The 19881-nt window shown below is 45.4% G+C and overlaps 1 protein-coding gene across 1 annotated transcript in view; it reads right to left on the bottom strand.

Annotated features, from left to right (window-relative positions):
* Window positions 1-19881, bottom strand: part of VOPP1 (VOPP1 WW domain binding protein) — a 167255-nt gene that overhangs the window by 21875 nt on the left and 125499 nt on the right. Inside the window, exons 3-4 of the mRNA XM_040246375.1 lie at window positions 15581-15658; window positions 10213-10349 (exon numbers count right to left, since the gene is read on the bottom strand). Of these exons, the coding sequence (XP_040102309.1) occupies window positions 10213-10349; window positions 15581-15658 (215 nt within the window). The remainder of the gene's footprint in view (window positions 1-10212; window positions 10350-15580; window positions 15659-19881) is intronic.

The following is a 19881-nucleotide window of genomic DNA, read 5'->3' on the forward strand; positions in this document are numbered from 1 at the left end:
TGGGAATGGCATTGTCATTTACTTTTTAAAATTTATTTTATGGATGTATAGTTGATTTACAATGTAGTGTTAACTTCTGCTCTACAGCAAGGTTTTGCATTATTTTCATATCCTTTTCCATTATAGTATATTACAGAATATTGAATATAGTTCCCTGTGCTATACAGTAGCACCTGGTGGCTTATCCATTCTATTTATAATAGCTTGCATCTAGAAGTCCCAAAGCCGCACTCCATCCCTTCTCCATTCACTTTCCCCTTGGGAACCACAAGTCTGTTCTCTGTCTCTGAGCCAGTTTCTGTTTTGTAGATAATTTCACTTGTGTTATATTTTAGATTCTACATACAAGTGATATCATGTGATGTATGGCTTTCTCTTTCTGACTTACTTCACTTAGTATGAGAAGTCCATCAATGTGGCTGAAAATGACATTATTTCATTCTTTTTATGGTAGAGTAGTAGTATATATATGTACAACATCTTCTTTATCCATTCATCTGTCAGTGGACATTTAGGTTGTTTCCATGTCTTAGCTATTGTAAATAGTGCTCCTATGAACATAGGGTACATGTATATTTTACACTTATAGTTTTTTTCTGGATATATATTGGCAATACCATTTACTTTTATTGCTTTTTACAAAGCACTAACTTTTGAGATCTGCAAATCAATTTTTCTCTTTGCTCTGATTAACTTACAGTTTTTATTATGTATGTCTTACTGCTTTTTGTGACTTTATTTTATTAATTTCGGAACCTCTTTTAAGAAGGGGGTCAGCTAACTCGCTTTCTTATTTTAAACTTTTAACAAAGAATAAGGCCATGACTTTAAGTTTGAATGCCAGCTTACTTACACTGCATATGCTTCTGTATTAATTTTTCATTGATACTTAATTCACTTGTTAATTACATTAATACTTAATTCACATTGTTAATGAAACAAACACTGAATTTTTACTATTTGCCAGCACTGTTATGAACACCTAGGACACAGCAATGATGAAAACAGAAATTCTCAAATCCTTATGGCACTTGCAGTTAAGGGAAATAAAAAAGATAAAAACAAAAGTATGTAGTATGTTACTGATGACGGTGCTAAAGATAAAAATAAAGTGGGGATAAAAAGAGAAAACAGAGTACAATTTTCCCTGTTTGCAAAGGGAAGGTCTTTGGGAGGTGAAAGAGCTAGAAATAAATGAAGGAGCCAAACTTGAGCAGATGTGTGGGGAAGAAGGGGTTGGAGGAGCTACTCCATGTACAGGGGGAGCAGGTGATGGAGAAGCAGCATGTGTACAGGGGGAGGAAGGTGCAAATGCAAAGGAATCACAGTGTGAAGACATCAGCGTGGCAGTCTGGAAGTTCTGAGGAAAATCTCAAAGTCCATGAGCAGCGAGAGTGGAACAAGGGCCAAGAGGACAGACAGCAGGAGACGTGGGTGAGAACGGAGCAGGCGGAGGTGAAATGCTCAGTTAGAAATGGCCTGTGGCCACTGTGAGGACTTCTGATTGTGAACTGTGCTCTGACTTCTGTTTTCACTCTGGATGCTCTTCTGGAAATCCGTAGACTGAAGTAGAAGCTGGGCAAGCAGGATGACTAGTTAGGAGGTCTTCTGGTCATCTCCATCAGAGGTGCAGCTCTGGAGGCAGAGCTGGTGGAAATCTGAGAAGGCCTTTGAGAAGCCGTGGAGCTGTGGTTCACCCTGATAGGAAGGTGGCGCGGGAGGTCTGGAGTGAGGGTGTGGGAGCAGGTCAGGACGTCAGGGTCTTCCCTCATCCTACACTTCATTTGCTCAAGGAGTAATTTAGGGGAGTATTGTTTTATTTCCAAGTGGATTAGAAGATTTTTAATTTGCTCATTTATGTTGAATAGATTTCTTAAAACTATAAGTTTTAGTAATATTAGTAGCAGCAACCACTGCCATTCACTCAGGTTTCAGGCCCTGTGCTAAGCATCATTTCACAGGCAGTTACCCTAGACAGTTGCGTAAGAGCTCAGCCTCATGGTTCAGATGCTGCAGGCTTTGCAGAATGGAGTCACTTCCCAGATGTGCCACAGGCAGAGGTTAGAAATGGCCCCCAGACTGTCCTAGTCCAGATGCCAAGGTCTGTTGCCTCTGCTCTTGCAGACTTATTCAGATTTTCTTTGTTGTGGACAATCTGATAAATTCTTTTGAATACCCATTTATTTTTTTATTTTGAGCAGATTATAATAATGCATTGACACTTGACAGTTTCCATCATACTACCCTATTTCTTGAGTTTTTATTTTATATACTTTGACGTTATTCAATATATGACTCAAGTTATAGCCTCATTATCCAAAGTTATTTTTATCAGTATTAAAAATATGTTCTTTTCATATATATGTTAGGACAATGATGGATTATTTCTTGGAAGATACACAAAAGACTGGTCATACTGGTCAGTCCATGGAAGGGAGAAGGAAGCCCTGACCCTTTGCGTTTTTTCTTGCAAGGATCAGCGATCACAAAGATGCCCTTCTTTTACTGCTTCTTTGGGAGGAGGGGAAGAAAGGAGTTGAAAGCTATCTCTGTATTAGGTACCTGGTCCTTCAGGCTGACCTGTCAGGATTTGTAGAGATTATATAGCTGAAATTCTGCCAACACAAAGATGAACACTAGGGCCCTCACATCCCACAAAAAAAGGCACACACAGCTTGTCTTCACAACTGAAGCAGCCCTGTGTGTGTTTCAGCTTTGATTTGGAGGGTAAAAAACTGTCAAAACATACTTCCTACTATCTCCATTCTCCTTCATTTTGCATCATTTATTCAGGCCACTACCATCACTTGCCTAGAGAATCCCAAGGACAGAGGAGCCTGGTGGGCTACAGTAGGGTTGCAAAGAGTCGTACACGACTGAAGTGACCTAGCATGCACACACGCACCATGACTGCAGGTTGACCGATTTAGTACAGGATTGGGGCACCAGAACAGTCAGAAAACCATCAACAAACTCACTAATGGAAAGGAAAGAAAGTATCTCCCAATGGGGATACTCCATCTACTTCTAAGTATTTTAAAAACAGTACCAGTCATATGAAAGGAAACCACTGTTAAGGAGAGTTAACACTGCTAAACCATATTAACATCACAGACATCATTACCAACTGTTCTCTTCAGTCTCTACGCACCTATGTCGTCTCACAAGGGACCACTCTGTAACAGAGGGCCCACCCTCGTCCCTAAACACAGCTTCATGCTTGTCCTGCCGCAGGTCCACAGCCCTCATCTTGACTATCAATTTGAGTGCCACGTAATATGCCATAAAGAAGAGAGACCATGACATCACCATCTTTTTCTTTGTGGCCCCAAACCCTCTCCCCACATTCAGTCTCAAGTGCACAAGTTGAGGCCCTGCTCTGATCATCCTGAAATCCAGCCCTACTCTCCTCCGGGCCCACAGTTCTGCTTAAGGTTTTACATTCTTCCCCCTGTTGTAAACGTTCTCCAGTTTTATTGAAGTATTACTGACATATAACATTGTATGGCATAATGATTTGGTAATCATGTACACTTGATTACACAAATGAGTGATCACCCATCACCTCATAGTCAGACATTTTTTTCCCTTGTGATGAGAACTTTTAAGATCTACTCTTACCAGCTTTCAAATATAGAGTTACCCATGGCCACTAGGCTATGTATGACACTGCCAGTCAGCCAGTGTTTTCTGAATGAACAAAGTCCACCTTTCCTCAGTACCCAGAAAGGCATATCCAGGACCCTGCCAGGGGCGTGGGAGGCGAGAGGCTAAGCCTCTTAGGGAGCTCTAACCATCTCCAGTCACACTCTGGCCACCTCTGGACATAAGACAATAACAGGGACTGCTTTTCTTTATGCAATTTCGTTTTGCAGACAAGGCACAGAGGCTGAGAAGAGACAGTGCTCACCCTAGGCCAAACAGACCTCGGTCCTTCTGGTGCCCCATCCAGCTGCCTCTCCCTGGTCCCCAGACCAGCTTTACTGCACGCCTCTGCTCTCTATGCTGGCAAAGGCCCTAGTGAACTGGATGCAGGCCTCTGCCTTTGACCAACAGCTTCAACCTTTGTTTCTTTTAGTTTCTGGGTGGTCTTGAAGCCCCAACTCATCACCTCAGCTTTCATACCTAGTTAGCCAGCTTCTTTCCCCCTAGTACTGTTCCAGCACACAGCAGTGCCATAGACCCATGAAGCTGCCATGCCCCACACCAGTTTTGAGCATCTTGATCACGTCCAGGTCTCTGCTCTTCTGTACTCAGCCTTGTTGGGCTGGGGAGCTGACCCTGCCAAAACACTACAGTCTGCCCCTCTGCACACAGGACATGACTGCACCCTCCCACAGGCCTCCAGGGCAAGAGTACTGGTTCTTTAAAACTTGCCTTTTGAACACAACCCTTAAGGCAGAGTTGTTGTGGCGTTGCTGTGGTATTGCTGTGGTGTTAGAGAAGACTCTTGAGAGTCCCTTGGACTGCCTGGAGATCTAACCAGTCTATCTTAAAGGAAATCAGTCCTGAATATTCATTGGAAGGACTGATGCTGAAGCTGAAACTCCAATACTTTGGCCACCTAATGCGAAGAACTGACTCACTGGAAAAGACCCTGACGCTGGGAAAGATTGAAGGCAGGAGGAGAAGGGGACGACAGAGGATCAGATGGTTGGATGGCATCACCAACTCGATGGACATGAGTTTGAGTAAGCTCCAGGAGTTGATGATGGACAGGGAGGCCTGGCACGCTGCAATCCATGGGGTTGCAAAGAGTCAGACATGACTGAGCGACTGAACTGACTTAAGGGAGAAATTCTCTGGGCGATAATCCCTGGGTATTCCCAAGCCTTTCTCAATAAGTGAGATGATTAGAGAAGAAAATTGACAAATTCAAAGAAGTCCTCAAGACCCATGGATTCCTATGCTGAGCCCAATAGAATTGACTGTTTATTCTTAAAAACAAAGAAGAAGAAGAAGAAAACTTGCCTTTTCTTCTTCATGAATAAGCACAACCCACCAGAATCCACTTCCCCTCCCCTAGATCAGCAGCAGAGGGAAAAGAGAACACCTGGCAGATGGGCAGGTGCGCCCCATGCTCCCTTTGCTGATCCCATCTCCCTCCACACCCGCCAGGCTCCTCCAGGGCCTGAGCACCTACCTCGTGCAGTCAGCGCACCCATCAGCGCAAGGCTGCCTTCCCAGTCTGTCCCCACGGCCTGGCCTTCCCACCCCCCACCCCACCAAAGCGCACAGCTGAACCCCACCCACGGGAAGAGGTGGGTCTTCAGGCCCCACGGGAAACTAACCTATTTTTTCATCATTATCATTGATTGTAAAAATCAATGTAAATTCTTCCCAAACACCCCACTATTAACTAAGGACACAGCCCTGGATCTGGTGGTGAAAGTATGGGAACTGTATACTTCCATGGAACAAAACGAGCCTTCCTCTGATGCTCTGGTACATTTGGGACTGAATATTTCATACTGTACACATGGAGAAGGATGGTAGATCCCTGGCGACTCCCACACCAGCACCTCCCACCAAAGGTGGGGATCCTTCCACAGCCCCCACAGGTGGCTGCATTATGAGATGGCAGTGGAGGAGAATTAGCAGTCCCCATTTCTCTGAAGGCCCCGAACTGCAGGGTAGAATTGGGCCAAACTGAACTACCAGAGAAGTGGGAGACACTCTGCTGGACCCTTGATCGTAACCCCCAGTCTCCCCAGGGTGAGTCAGGATTGTTGATGTGGCATCTCTGCTGGATTAGAGGCCTACATCCGCCTTGCCTACAAAAGCACCAGCCCTTGATGCTGAAGTTATGGGACTGACCAGAGCCACCTGGACTCTGCAGCTCAGAGGTCTCAGTGGGCAGACATGTGAAATGCTGGCAGCAAAGGAAGGTACAGGACCCTTGCTGGCTGCTCCTCAGTCTCCAGCCCCTCCTGCCTTACTTCCACTTAAATATACTTACAAACTCTTCAGTTCCTTCCATCAATACAACAGATTGTGCTTCCCATTTACTTGGCTTGCCAGCATCCTGAACTTTTTCTACATACCTCTCATCACAGTCAGTGACTGTACAGTTACTTGTGCAATGACACAGTGTTCCACACATGGTTGTACAAAGCCTACAGAGCACAGCGGGGTGAGTGAGGGCTGGAACCCAGGCTGCAGTCTGTGTCCCAGGCAGCTGCAGCACCTGAGCAAGTGGGAAGTAAATATGGATTGACTGAGGCTCCAAGTGTGGCCGTGGAAAATCCCTGCCTCAGGCTGACGATTCACTCAGCTGGCAGATGTAAATCACCTTGGTGCCTGAGACGTGAGTCCTGGCACTCCAGACTCAGCCCACTGGGGAGCCCAAAGTATACACAGAGATTAAAACTCACCATGATACAGGAAACCCTAAGGACTCCAACAAAAAATATTAGAGATAACAGACAAACACAGTAAAGTGGCAGGGTACAAAATCAATACACAAGCATCATTGTTGTTTCTATACACTAACAATGAGCTAGCAGAAAGAGAAACTAAGAAAACAATCCCATTTATAATTACAACAGAAAGAATACCTCGGAATAAATTTAACCAAGGAGGTAAAAGGCCTAGGTAAGACACTGAAGAACAAAATTGAAGATAACACAAAGAAACTGAAAGATATTCCATACTCATGGATTAGAAGAATTAACACTGTTAAAATGTCCATATTACCTAAAGCAATCCACAGATTCAATGCAATGACACACCCCCTGATTTCAAATGATACTACAAAACTATAAGAATCCAAAGAGCATGGTACTAGCAGAAAGACACAGAGATCAATGGAATGGAATTAAGAGCTCAGAGATAAACTCACACAGACATAAACAATTAATTTACCAAAAAAAGATGAAAAACATGCAATGAAGAAAGGATAGTCTCTTCAACAAATGGAGTTGGGAAAACTGAACAGCCACATGCAAAAGAATCACACTAGACCACTATCATATACCACACACAAAAATTTACTCAAATGGATTAAAGACTTGATTGTAAGACTTGAAAACATAAAATTTCTAGAAGAAAATATGGACAGTAAGCTCTTTGTCATCAGTCTTAGCACTATCTTTTAGGACATGTCTCCTCAGGCAAGGGAAACCAAAACAAAGACACACAAATGCATGGTGAAGGAAACCAACATCAAAACAAAAAGGTAACCTTCTGAACGGGAGAAAATATTTGCAAATCATATATCTGATAAGGGTTAATATTCAGGATACAGAGAATTCTTACAACTCAACAACAAAACCAAGCAACTTGATTAAAAATAGGCAGAGGCTCTGAATAGACATTTTCCCAAAGAAGATATCTAGATGGCCAATAGGTACATGAAAAGGAGCTCAACACCACTGACCACCAAGGAATGCAAATAAAACCATAATGAGCTATCACCTCACACCTGTCAGAGTGGCTATTACCAAAGATAAGAAATAACAAGTGTCAACACTTGTTGACAAGGATGTGGAGAAAAGAAAAAGCCCATGCACTATCTTAAGCAGGAGAATAACATGACCTATATGCTTCTTTTGTCCCCAAAGAACTTTCTAGTGGCAATGTGGAAGACAGAGAAGAACTGGCAGAGACTAGTGAACGGAAATTTTTTAGTAGGCATTGCTCAGGGGTGAGGTAAGAGTCTGAATGAAGGAAGACTTGTAAGGTTGATGCCATATTTATTACAGGGGCACCGAGGACTCCAGTCAGAAAGACGTGTGCACTGCAATGCAGAAAAGAGGTGGGGCTGAGGAGAGAGGGTGACAGAGGCTGCAGGCCTCTGTGTTTGGAAACACTGAAAGGCTGAGGACATTCAGTGGGAGCTGTGCACCCTAGACCAGCCCAGGCCTGACACCATGGGCCAAGCACACACAGCACCTTGCCATCTCTGGCCACATGGGACACTAAAAATCCATGTTACGAAAGTAGAAGAAAAAGGAAATTCATTAGTCTTTTACCCACTTGTCTGATCTACTGTCTGCTTCTTGAAAAAAAAAAAAAATCAAAGCACTCAAAAGTCAGACTAATCCTGATAAACTTTAGGTTTGGCCTCTCATTTTAAGTGAAACTTTTCACTTTGCCATATGTTGGAGCAGATCTGAAGCTATACAAACATTTCCAAATAGGAAAGAATAAAAATCCACTTATGCATGAAAAGTGGTACTAACCTTGAGAGAAAGTTTAAGGTACAACAACCTCTGAACAGTTGTGAAAAATACATATTCAGGTTTTTAGTGACATTTTAAACAATAACAAAGATGATTTTTTCTAAATCCCAGAGAGTACCTGGTGGAATAAAACTATAAAAGAACAGATCAGCAAATGACCATCCCCATATCTCTGTCTAAAGCACAGAGAGAGAGAGAGAGAGAGAGAGAGAGAGAGCTCTTGTCATGCTCAGTCTCTAACTTTTTCCTTTGAGGTTTGATTGACATACAAAAAGGTGAACATATTTAATGTCTACAACTTGATGACTTTAGAAATAAAAATACACTGTGAAGCCATCACCCCAAGATATGCCATAAACCTATGGATACCAAGAGGGGAGGTGGGATGTGGGCTGGACTGAGAGACTGGGACTGACACCGCTATGCATGGAATAGATACTAGTGAATAGTGCAGGAACTCTACAGGACGCTCTGTGCTCCCCTAGATGGAAAGGAAATCCAGAAGGGAGAGGACATGTGTATACAGGCAGCTGATTCACTTTGCTGTAAAACAGAAACTAGCACAAGGCTGTCAAGCGACCATCCTTCAATGGGGGAAAAAAGATCCTTACTTTTAGCAAATTTGTGAGTATATGATAGCGTTATTAACTACAGGCCTCACTCTGTACAGCAGACCTTATGACTTATGTTATAGGACTGAAATTCTGTAAAAACCCAAGAAGAACTTGCTCCTAGAACTCTGACTCCCTCTACAGTGTGTGAGGAATAGAGAAACCCTGCCCCCCACCCTCAAGGCACCAGGGAAGCCATGCAACCCCCAGCCCACCACACGGCGAAAGACAGGAGCTCCAGGAGCATGGCCTCCCCAGCCCTGCAGAGCCCCTCACAAACCCCCTCCTCAAATGTAACGTCAAAACGAGGAACAGGCCTGTGTCCCCAGGGAAACTGGAATTTATCCACTACAATATGTTTGAGTTTAGATAGTTAAAGCAGTGTTTTATAAGAATTAAGAAACCACAAATTCTTTTTGACATTGGGGCACCACTCTGGGTAATGTTCCATAAGTAGGCCAAATGTAACTTGTGCAAAAATATCTATTGCAGCACAATTAACAAGTACTCATGATACTACTAATAAATGCACAGTACATGCTTACTGAGTGAAGGAATAAAAAGCAAAACAAAAGAAAACAAATGATCAGCAATGACAGACTAAGCTAATTATCATTTAGTAACATGATTAATGGGCTTCCCTGGTGACTCAGACAGTAAAGAATCTGCCTGCAATGCAGGAGACCCAGGTTCGATTCCTGGGTCAGGAAGATCCCACGGAGAAGGGCATAGAAATCGACTCCAATGTTCTTGCCTGGAGCACTCCACGGTCAGCGAAGTCTGGTGGGCTACAGTCCATGGGGTTTGCAGAGTCAGACATGACTGAGCAACTAACACACACACACAATATGATTAATATTTAGTCCAGAAGCATTAAGAATGGTAAGAATATTACACTTTCTACATAAAAATTTATATGTGAAATAATTTTGGGGAAAAAAGAGAAAATAATGTGCATATATGAATCACATATGCATGTACGTGTGCACACTCAGTTGTGTCTGACTTTGTGACCCCAAGGACTGTAGCCCATGAGGCTCCTCCGTCCATGGGATTCTCCAGACAAGAATACTGGAGTGGGCTGCTATTCCCTCCTCCAGGGGACCTTCCCAACCCAGGGATCTAGCTGGTATCAACTGTGTCTCTTGTATTGCAGGCAGATTCTTCACCACTGAAACCTGGGAAGCCCCCATGAACTGCATAAACGTGCATAAAAGATGCACCAATAATAAGGTAAGAATATGAGGTGATAGACATATAATACAACAGACAGTGAATTTCTCATTAGCACAAAGATATCAGAACTTAAATGAATAAACGTGGCCTGAATTTTTTCTTCCATGGCGGTGCCCTTATCAAATGCTTACAGAGGACATGTAAACAAAGGAGGACAGACAAGGGCAGAGGGCTTGGCTGACCTGGAGTGGGGTTTTGGGGCTGCCTGGTGTAGGACACGTTGAATGCCGGCTCCTCAATCAGCGGTGGTGGGTACATGCGCCTCCGGATGAAGAAGCCGGCTCCACAGCAGAAGAGTACACCCATCATCAGGAGGAACCTGGGCGAGAGCACAGGGTGAGGCCTGGGCAGAGGCCCAGGCAGATGGCAGGGCTCCCCTGGCTGGGTCCTACCCAACCGCTCTCCCCGGGAATGGTCCCAGTGGAGGAACCAGGGAGACACCTGGCCATCAGAGCTCTGGGGGGCCACTAGCATAGAGAAGCTCTCAAAGTGAACAGTTTGCCTCAAAAGCTCCAAATGGCTATTGACCTCAAAGGGTTGGTACAGTTCTTTCCTGTCCATGGCCCTGACTTCAACCCAACATTTAGTCAAAACAGAAGATGCCTTTTCAATCCTGCTTGAAGACTACTGCTGGTTCTCACTGTCCTCCCCCCCGCCCCTCCCCCTGCCCCCGCAGTTTTCTTTACTGTTAAAACAAGAAGAGTTAAGCATGGGATCCTTTCTAACAGTTTCCTCTCCATTATTATATGAACATCTATAAACATTTTTTAAAGTGTCCTTTCTAGAGCACATTTTAATTTTAGAGAAACCATAGGAATAGAAAAAATACTCACAATTCATTTTAAAAGCTGTTTTAAAATCTCTAGGTTCTAAGTATGGCTGGACCTTTTATTGTGATTCCACAGTCCAATGGACAAGAGCTGACTCCTTGAAGGATCGGATGTTGGTCGAAATCATCTGAGGATTCTCAGTGACTATTGGATCACTGGCATTCAATAAAAAATGAATGAATGGCACTTCCCATCTCACTTCAGCATTCACCTAGTTTTTCTAGCAACAGGGGAAATCATTTGAAGCAGGGCCAAGTTGACTGTTCCACACAGGCAGAGCTGAGAAACTTGTCCATTTCTAAACTGATATGATGATGGGACACACAGAACCTGCCAGAACCTCAAACAACACACATATTCTTGTGAAGGACACACGCAGCAGAGCTGGCCATGCCATGGTCGAAGGCACCTGTCCACACATGAGTGCAATTTAAGGAAAGAGTAGACAGTAAAGCCTTTGAGAATATAAACATGATATTAAGAGTTAAAGCTATTAATCAATAAGTATTTATCAGACACCTTGGAACCTTGAGAAGGAGCAAAGATCAGGGGCCCCAGACAGGAAATGATTCAGAAGAGGACTGAAATAGTGGTTTTCTAACCTTTTGTCTAATTCATTATTAATTCAACAAAATTTCTGAAGCATCTGCCAGGCTCCCAGGACCAATCTTTGCATTATAAGGAGTAAGACAGGTGGGGCCTCACCCTCACTGCACTTGAGTTGTCATAGGGGAGGAGGACAGTAAACAACAAAGTAACAACATTATTTATTTGCAACTCTGATAGTGCCAAGAAAGAAGAGGAAGGGTGGATCATAGGTTGGGGGGAGGAATGCATGTAACACACAGCCGTGTTCATCATTTCAAGGGTACAGTTCAGGGCAACAAGAGGTTTAATGAGGGTATCTTCCAGACTAAGGGAGATCACAAAAGCTTCTTCTCCTTCAAAGCAACATCTGAGCTGAATTCTGAATGATGGAAGGAGACAAACTGAAGGGAAGTGAAGATGTTTCTGGGTAGAAAGGAACTGCATAGGTGCCCCAACAGGCAAAGTTGGGTGGGCGAGAGGCCTGAGGAGGATAGCTATGAGCTGCAGATGGGGAAGGGGTTAGAGGGGTGCAGTCCTGAGGAGCAGGAAAAATCCAAATAGTACAAAACAAAGCCCTCACTCCCATGGCAGAAGCTGGAATCTAAGATGGACAACTTCGTCTGGACTCCATGATAGTCTACCTTCAACCCTGGGTGCAACTGTAAATATCTGAGCAGAAATGCTAGGCACACGGAGGTGACTGTGCATGAGGTTTTACGCCCCGGCTCACTCCCAAAGGTCTAGGCTCCCTGTGTTGGGCACGCAGAAGCCATGAGAGATCTTGGTCTCTTCCATGAGATAACCCAAATGATAGTTTTGGCTTATCTGTCAAATGGAATGGGCTTCCCTGATGGCTCAGTTCGTCAAGAATCTGCCTGCAATGCAGGAGACCCTAGTTCAATTCAAATGGAATACACGTTTTTCTAGACAAATATAAGTGATATGCACCTCACAGTGTGGACTGCTGGAGAGCAAGTAGGTGCAAGCAAGCAAGAACAGTCATGTGGCAGGAGACCCGCTCCCGGCTCCTGGAGCAGTCATCCTCACACTTGTTCCTTACTGAAACAGTAGTCTGAGAAGAGAGGGGCAAGGGAATGAGTTTCTGGTAACAAAGAGGAAAGGGGTGTCAAGGTAAGAAAAGAAATTCTCGAAGTTCTCTTTCATTACTGAGCAGGTATGGGGAGCATTCCTGGGATTAAGAGAGGAAGTTTGTGTCTTTGCTATCATTAGAAGTAATCTGGCTTCTTCAATTCAATTTGTTTTTTCAGTCTCTTCCTGCTCTCCTCCCCAGTGGTTTTCAGGTCCCAGGCAGCAGCAGAGCCTCCCTGGGCCCGCACGCCCCAACTCTGCAGGAGCCTCACAGCAGGCAGCACTTACCTGCCAGACTGCACTCTGTCGCAGCGTGCTTTCCAACTCTACACCTTTCCTAATCCTGGGGCCTACATTAGACTACCCTAGGTAAGGATTTCTTAAGATTTTAGAGCTGACTTCCAAAAGCATTCTCTGCCAAAACCTCTGTGCTATGCTAAGGAACCCCAAATCCTCCAAAGTCAAGTGGAGCCAGCTTGGAGAACAGCCCTCCATTCGCTCCATGCCCGGCTCCCTCCTCCCAACCTCCTACCTCTCCCCAAAAACTTCCCCCCAACACCAGCTCCCCATCATCCCTCTCTCACCGGGTCCATTCTTAGGGCCCTGCCCCTGAAACGTGCAGGTCCCTTTGCAAGGAGGGCCCTCTTCTCTGAGACCCAGACAGAAGCCATGCAGCTTTCCCCAACTTTTCTGCCATCAGAAGTTGCATGCTTTGTTTCCAGAACATTGGCTTACAATTCCCCATGTGTTTAGACATCTGTTTTAGGAGCCCAGCTGCCACAGGGCCTCTCACACAGGACCCTGGTACATACCAGACACATTACTGAGAGAAGGAACGCATGGAGCGAAAACCAAGCGTCCTCAAACTTCAGCTGGGGCTTGCATCTCAAGGTGTTCTCTGGCTGTATCCCAGGTTTTGTTGTTCATTGGCTCAATCGTGTCCGTATAGACTGCAGCACAACAGGCCTCCCTGTCCTGAAGGAAATAGTGAACTACCTTCCAGACTTTGCTCAAACTAATGTCCACTGAATTGGTGATGCCATCCAACCATCTCATTCCTTGTCACCCCCTTCTCCTCCTGCCCTCAATCCTTCCCATCATTAGGGTCTTTTCCAGCGAGTTGGCTCTTTGCATGAGGTGGCAAAAGTATTGGTGCTTTGGCCTCAGTCCTTCCAATGAATATTCAGGGTTGATTTCCTTTATGATTGACTGTTTTGATCTCCTTGTAGTCCAAGGGACTCTCAAGAGTCTTCTCTAGTACCACTGTTCGAAAGCATCAGTTCTTCAGCACTCAGGCTTCTTTATGGTTCAACTCTCACATTTGTACATGACTACTGGAAAAACCATAGCTGTGATTACACGGACCTTTGTTGGCGAAGTGATGTCTCTGATCTTTAATACACTGTCTAGGTTTGTCATAACTTTTCTTACATGGAGCAAGCATCTTTTAATTTGATAGCTGCAGTCACCATCCACAGTGATTTTGGAGCCCAAGAAAATAAAGTCTGTCACTGTTTCCATTGTTTCCCTATCTATTTGCCATGAAGTGATAGGACCAGATGCCCGATGCCTTTGTTTTTTGAATGCTGAGTTTCAAACCAGCATTTCCCCTGGTTTAGAAGCTGGTATCAGTATCTCAACCCAAAGACCTAGACCAAGCCTTCTGGCATCTGGCATCCTGAGCGTGGAGACCTGCCCTCCTTCCATGGTGCTCATGAGACGCCTCTGTATAGGGGCCCACTGGCTTGCTGAGGTGCCGGGACCCTGACAAGGGACACCGGCAAACAGCCTGGAAGCACCAGCTGCCAGTTCAGAGGACGCTTCCAGGAAAGGTTGGCAGAAGCTGCCCTGGCAGCCAGGCCTGCAGAGTTCTCCTGGACTCTCAACTTTTCCTTCTTTTTAATCACATAAGACATAAACTTTGACAAGTTTTCTCTTCTTGGGAGCATTTCTACAACTTCCTCATCATTCTCTGGTGCTTCAGGCCCATGTGAAGCACTGCTGATCCCTTACGGGACCCTTAGCCACAAGTTCTGAGGGAACACGTGGGTGATGCCCGGCAAAGCTCTGAAATGCCAGAGCTGTTTACATTCCAAAAGTCTCAGGTAAAAGATTTCTCCTTCTACTATAGTTTGAGGTGCTAGCAGCTAGGAGGTGGGGAGAGGCCAGTGACAGCCTGGCACCATTCAGGGCCCCACGTGATAGGTGAGTCCAGCCCCCAAATGGCCAAGGCCCGGCAAGGAGGTGGTGATGGTGAAATGAAGAGGCTCTCCCGTTACAGAAAGCGGCATGTGGAGTCCCTGATGGTGTTAGTTTCCCTAATCAAATATTAGGAACAGTTGTCAGGAGGCCAATAGCAAAATCTCATAAAAAAGCCAAGTGGCTCCTGCCACAGGGTCAGGAAAGGCCTGTCTTCAGACATTCCTATGTCTAAAGGCATTCCTTACAGGCATCCTCTGAGGACAGCAACTCACAGGAGGTTCCTCTCCTTCCTTCCTGGAAACTCTGCACCCATCCTTCCAGGACTCTGTCAGCTTCAAGCCCTCATTCTCTCCCGAGCTACAATCTTACAGATGCCGGATGGCTCTTTCAAGTTCCTCCAGTAGAGCTGGAAGATGGGGATGGACATAGGCTGTCTTGAAAGTTAGGATTCAGCTGACATAACGTGAACATGGAAGATTTCCAGGCAGCAAAAACCTTATAGCAAGATCTGCTGATTCTGCAATTAAGACAGGCAGCCTCAATCCATTTCAGACATCGGTGGAGGAGCTGCTGAAGACTGAAGCTGCTGTAGAGTCCAGCTTCCCAAAGAATAACTCTTCTTTCCCAGCCACAAGCCTGAGGAAACGGAGATGAGCTTTCTGCAAACTCTGGGAGCAGAAGCACTTGACACCAAGCCAGCCCAAACATATCTGCTTTCTTGATAGGCCACCCGGAGACCACGACCTCAGGTGGAGGTGATGTCACCTTGGCTGTGACAGCCTGACTGGGCAGAGCCCTGGGGAAGGGGGAGCATCTCAGACCTGGAAGAGTCATGACCTACCAAAAGTACCAGAGCCTCTGTATGGAGAGGGCCCGCACACAGCACCTGGAGCCACAGCAGTCCTCGTAAGGGCGGCATCTGCGGGAGAGAGGGCACAGGCTGTCAGCTTCCTGCAGAAGAAGGGCCGGACCAACTGGGAGGCCCAGGCAGATCTCAGTGTGAAGGACAGAAGTGCCACCAGTGCACTTTATGAGACTAGCAGAGCTGTGGTGGCCCAAAGAGAAGGCGCTGAGAGGGACAGTGTCATTCAAAGCATCTGTTTGCTACACATCCCCGTGGGCAGCATCACAGTGGTTTCCTTCTGGGGAGGCCCTACAACTGGATGAGCAAAGACCCGCATGAAACCAGAGGGGAGCATCCGCACGCTGCAGATGCTGGGCAGTGCTGACCACGTCAGAAGACGGGCACCTGAATCAACAAGGCCAGTGAGCTGAAGTGCAGAGGTTGTGAAGCTGGACAAGTTCCGTGCTTTAGTCCTGGTCTTACCACTTACCGGCTGCAAGACTGCTAGCAAGTTACTCAACATCTATGAGCCTGTTTCTCCATAAGCAAAAGGCATGGGAGGGCAGGGCCTCCTTATAGCACTGCTTTAAGTCTGAAGGCCTCACCCTCACCTAAAGTGCTGACAAAGGCCATGGCTGCTCACACCTGTCCTGCCCCCTTGATGCTGCACTCATGGTGCTCAGCGCCCTTCCTCCCAGAGCAGAGCCCTGAGAAAGGCCCTCACTCTCCAAGGACAGGCCCAGCGCAGGGCCAAGGTTCCCAGGGGTCAGCTCGGACTCCTCCAATATCCCCACTCTTCCCCAGCCCCGCTTTCTTTAAGAAAAGAGAGAAGCTCTGAAAGCTTCTGCACTTTGGCTTTTACAGACATACTTTCACTACAGCAGTTTCAGTCCAAGTGGCAGTGGGTTGGGTGTGTGATGAGGGGTAAGGCTGTTTCTCAATAATATTAAATGATCACAGAATTATGATCTATCAAGTTCCTGTCAATTTTCTTCCTAAAAAAAAAGTAGCTGGGAGAAATACAATTTGATCCAAGACTTTGAACACTGAATTTTTAGGTAATTTTAGGTAAAATCCAGTACAAATTGACTTGTTTTATGTAGAAAAATATGTAGAAAACAGCTCCCTATAAAATATTAGCTAAGATGGAGTGTTATGAGTTATAATGGAACTCCACACATCTGAGCTGTAGTGCTGTTTCTCCCTGGTTGGCTCCTGGGGCTTCAAGCTCTTTAAACACTCAGCACCCAATCACTGCTATATCCTCTATCGATAATTTCAAGGATAAACTGAGCAGACAGACCCCCACCAAACCACTGCCAGCACACATACACACACGCCCATTCCTCCTGTAGTCCACAAACATGAACTTCTGTCTACTAGGTGGAAATTCTTGATTTCGATGGGATGCTCCTACATGCTGGAGCATAAGCTAAAATCTGTTTAGTTTCGTTTATCCAACCAATAGCTGGCAGAGCACCAAAATGTGTGCTTAAAAACACTACTGGTTCTCACAACGCAGGCATCCAACACAGAGTCACCGAGCTGCCACTCTGAACTCAGCCTGTGCTGGGTCTCGGGGAGCCATAAAAACCCTAACAGAAGGACACGCAGCAGCTTTCTTTCTAGAAGAAGGGGACAAACAACAAGCAAGAAAAACATGAATGGGGTGAGATGGCAGTAAGTTCCACACGGTGAAAACTAAAGCAGAAGCTGGCAAGTGGAAAGCAGTGGGGAAGGAGTGGTGGATGATACAGTGTAAAACCAGGTGTTCAAGGATGACTCACTGACAGGGTGACATTTGAACACAGACCATGCAGACAGCCAGCCTGGCTGTGACGTGAACTGCACGAGGGCCTCAGTGCTAGGAGAGGCTTGCTGGCCCCAGGGCTGCCAGCCCTCCAGCTGCAGTGTGGAGAGGAAGCTAAGCACAGCGTGGAAGACAAAAGGAAACGCTGGGGGCGGGGTAGCCAGGGACTAGGCCAGGGTTGGATCGGCACTGCACAAACAGCACCATCTGCTGACACCACACAGAGCACCATCCACAGTGACTCCCTGTGGGGGGGGTGTGTGTGTGTGTAGTGGGGGGGGGCCCTCAAGGGAGATAAAGGGCTTCTGCCTTCCACAGTATGTGGGGTTCAGACAATTAATTGTAAACACAAAGAGATAGGACCATTTCCGACCACGAATTTGCAAAGAGAAGAGTCCTTAGCAACTAAGTCAGATCCGAAGATAAATGTGATGATGTGCTAGAGAGAATTCAAAAACAGCCCCAAGATGCCCACCCCTCTAGAATGCACAGACTGCATGACTTCCTCCCCTTGAGTGTGGCAGGTCCTGTGACTAGGATGGGATGGTCACTTCCATGATTATGAAACATTACATAAGGTAGTATGTTATATAAGACAGCTGTAGCAGACCAGGGGGCCCTCTGTGGCTTTGAAGAAGACAGCTAGGACTAAGGGTGGTCTCCAAGAGCTGAATGTGACCCCCAGCCGACAAACAAGGAAACTGGGACCTCATTCCTACAACATGCATGCTGTCAACAACTGAATGAATTTACAAGAGGACCTAAGCTCCAAAAGAGAGCACAACCCAGCCATCCCCTGGTTTCAGCTTTGTGATACCTGGGAGCAAAGGAGCCCCCAGTGCTGTGTCCAGACTTGTGATCTATAGGAACTGTAAGATAATAAACACAAATGGTTTTAATCTGCTCACTCAGCAGTGACTTATGACTAAGCAATAGAGAACTTACACAAACAAGAACAAAGGTTATATGCTTTGGTCACATCTTACGTTCGAGATGCCAGGTCAGTGCTTCACAACTGTCTTATTTAACATGCAAGTAAAATATTATCAACTCCATGTTTGAAATAAGCTCAAGTAACAAGGCGCTTGTCAACACCGAAATCAGATTGATTATATTCTTTGCAGCCAAAGATGGAGAGGCTCTATACAGTCAACGAAAACAAGACCAGGAGCTGACTGTGGTTCAGATCATGAACTCCTTATTGCCAAATTCAGACTCAAACTGAAGAAAGTAGGGAAAACTGCTAGACCATTCAGGTATGACCTCAATAAAATCCCTTATGATTATACAGTGGAAGTGAGAAATAGATTTAAGGGCCTAGATCTGATAGACAGAGTGCCTGATGAACTATGGAATGAGGTTTGTGACGTTGTACAGGAGACAGGGATCAAGACCATCCCCATGGAAAAGAAATGCAAAAAAGCAAAATGGCTGCCTGAGGAGGCCTTACAAATAGCTATGAAAAGAAGAGAGGTGAAAAGCAAAGGAGAAAAGGAAAGATATAAGCATCTGAATGCAGAGTTCCAGAGAATAGCAAGAAGAGATAAGAAAGCCTTCTTCAGCAATCAATGCAAAGAAATAGAGGAAAACAACAGAATGGGAAAGACTAGAGATCTCTTCAAGAAAATTAGAGATACCAAGGGAACATTTCATGCAAAGATGAGATCGATAAGGGACAGAAATGGAATGGACCTAACAGAAGCAGAAGATATTAAGAAGAGGTGGCAAGAATACACAGAATTGTACAAAAAAGATCTTCATGACCCAGATAATCGTGATGGTGTGATCACTCATCTAGAGCCAGACATCCTGGTATGTGAAGTCACGTGGGCCTTGGAAAGCATCACTACAAACAAAGCTAGTGGAGGTGATGGAATTCCAGTTGAGCTGTTTCAAATCCTGAAAGATGATGCTGTGAAAGTGCTGCACTCAATATGCCAGCAAATTTGGAAAACTCAGCAGTGGCTACAGGACTGGAAAAGGTCAGTTTTCATTCCAATTCCAAAGAAAGGCAATGCCAAAGAATTACTAGTAAAGTAATGCTCAAAATTCTCCAAGCCAGGCTTCAGCAATATGTGAACCGTGAACTCCTGATGTTCAAGTTGGTTTTAGAAAAGGCAGAGGAACCAGAGATCAAATTGCCAGCATCTGCTGGATCATGGAAAAAGCAAGAGAGTTCCAGAAAAACATCTATTTCTGCTCTATTGACTATGCCAAAGCCTTTGACTGTGTGGATCACAATAAACTGTGGAAAATTCTGAGAGAGATGGGAACACCAGACCACCTGACCTGCCTCTTGAGAAATCTGTATGCAGGTCAGGAAGCAAGAGTTAGAACTGGACATGGAACAATGGACTGGTTCCAAATAGGAAAAGGAGTACATCAAGGCTATATATTGTCACCCTGCTTATTTAACTTCTATGCAAAGGACATCATAAGAAACACTGGACTGGAAGAAACACAAGCTGGAATCAAGATTGCCGGGAGA

The sequence above is a fragment of the Oryx dammah genome, unplaced genomic scaffold (genome assembly GCF_014754425.2).
Source record: "Oryx dammah isolate SB20612 unplaced genomic scaffold, SCBI_Odam_1.1 HiC_scaffold_9, whole genome shotgun sequence".
NCBI lineage: Eukaryota > Metazoa > Chordata > Mammalia > Artiodactyla > Bovidae > Oryx > Oryx dammah.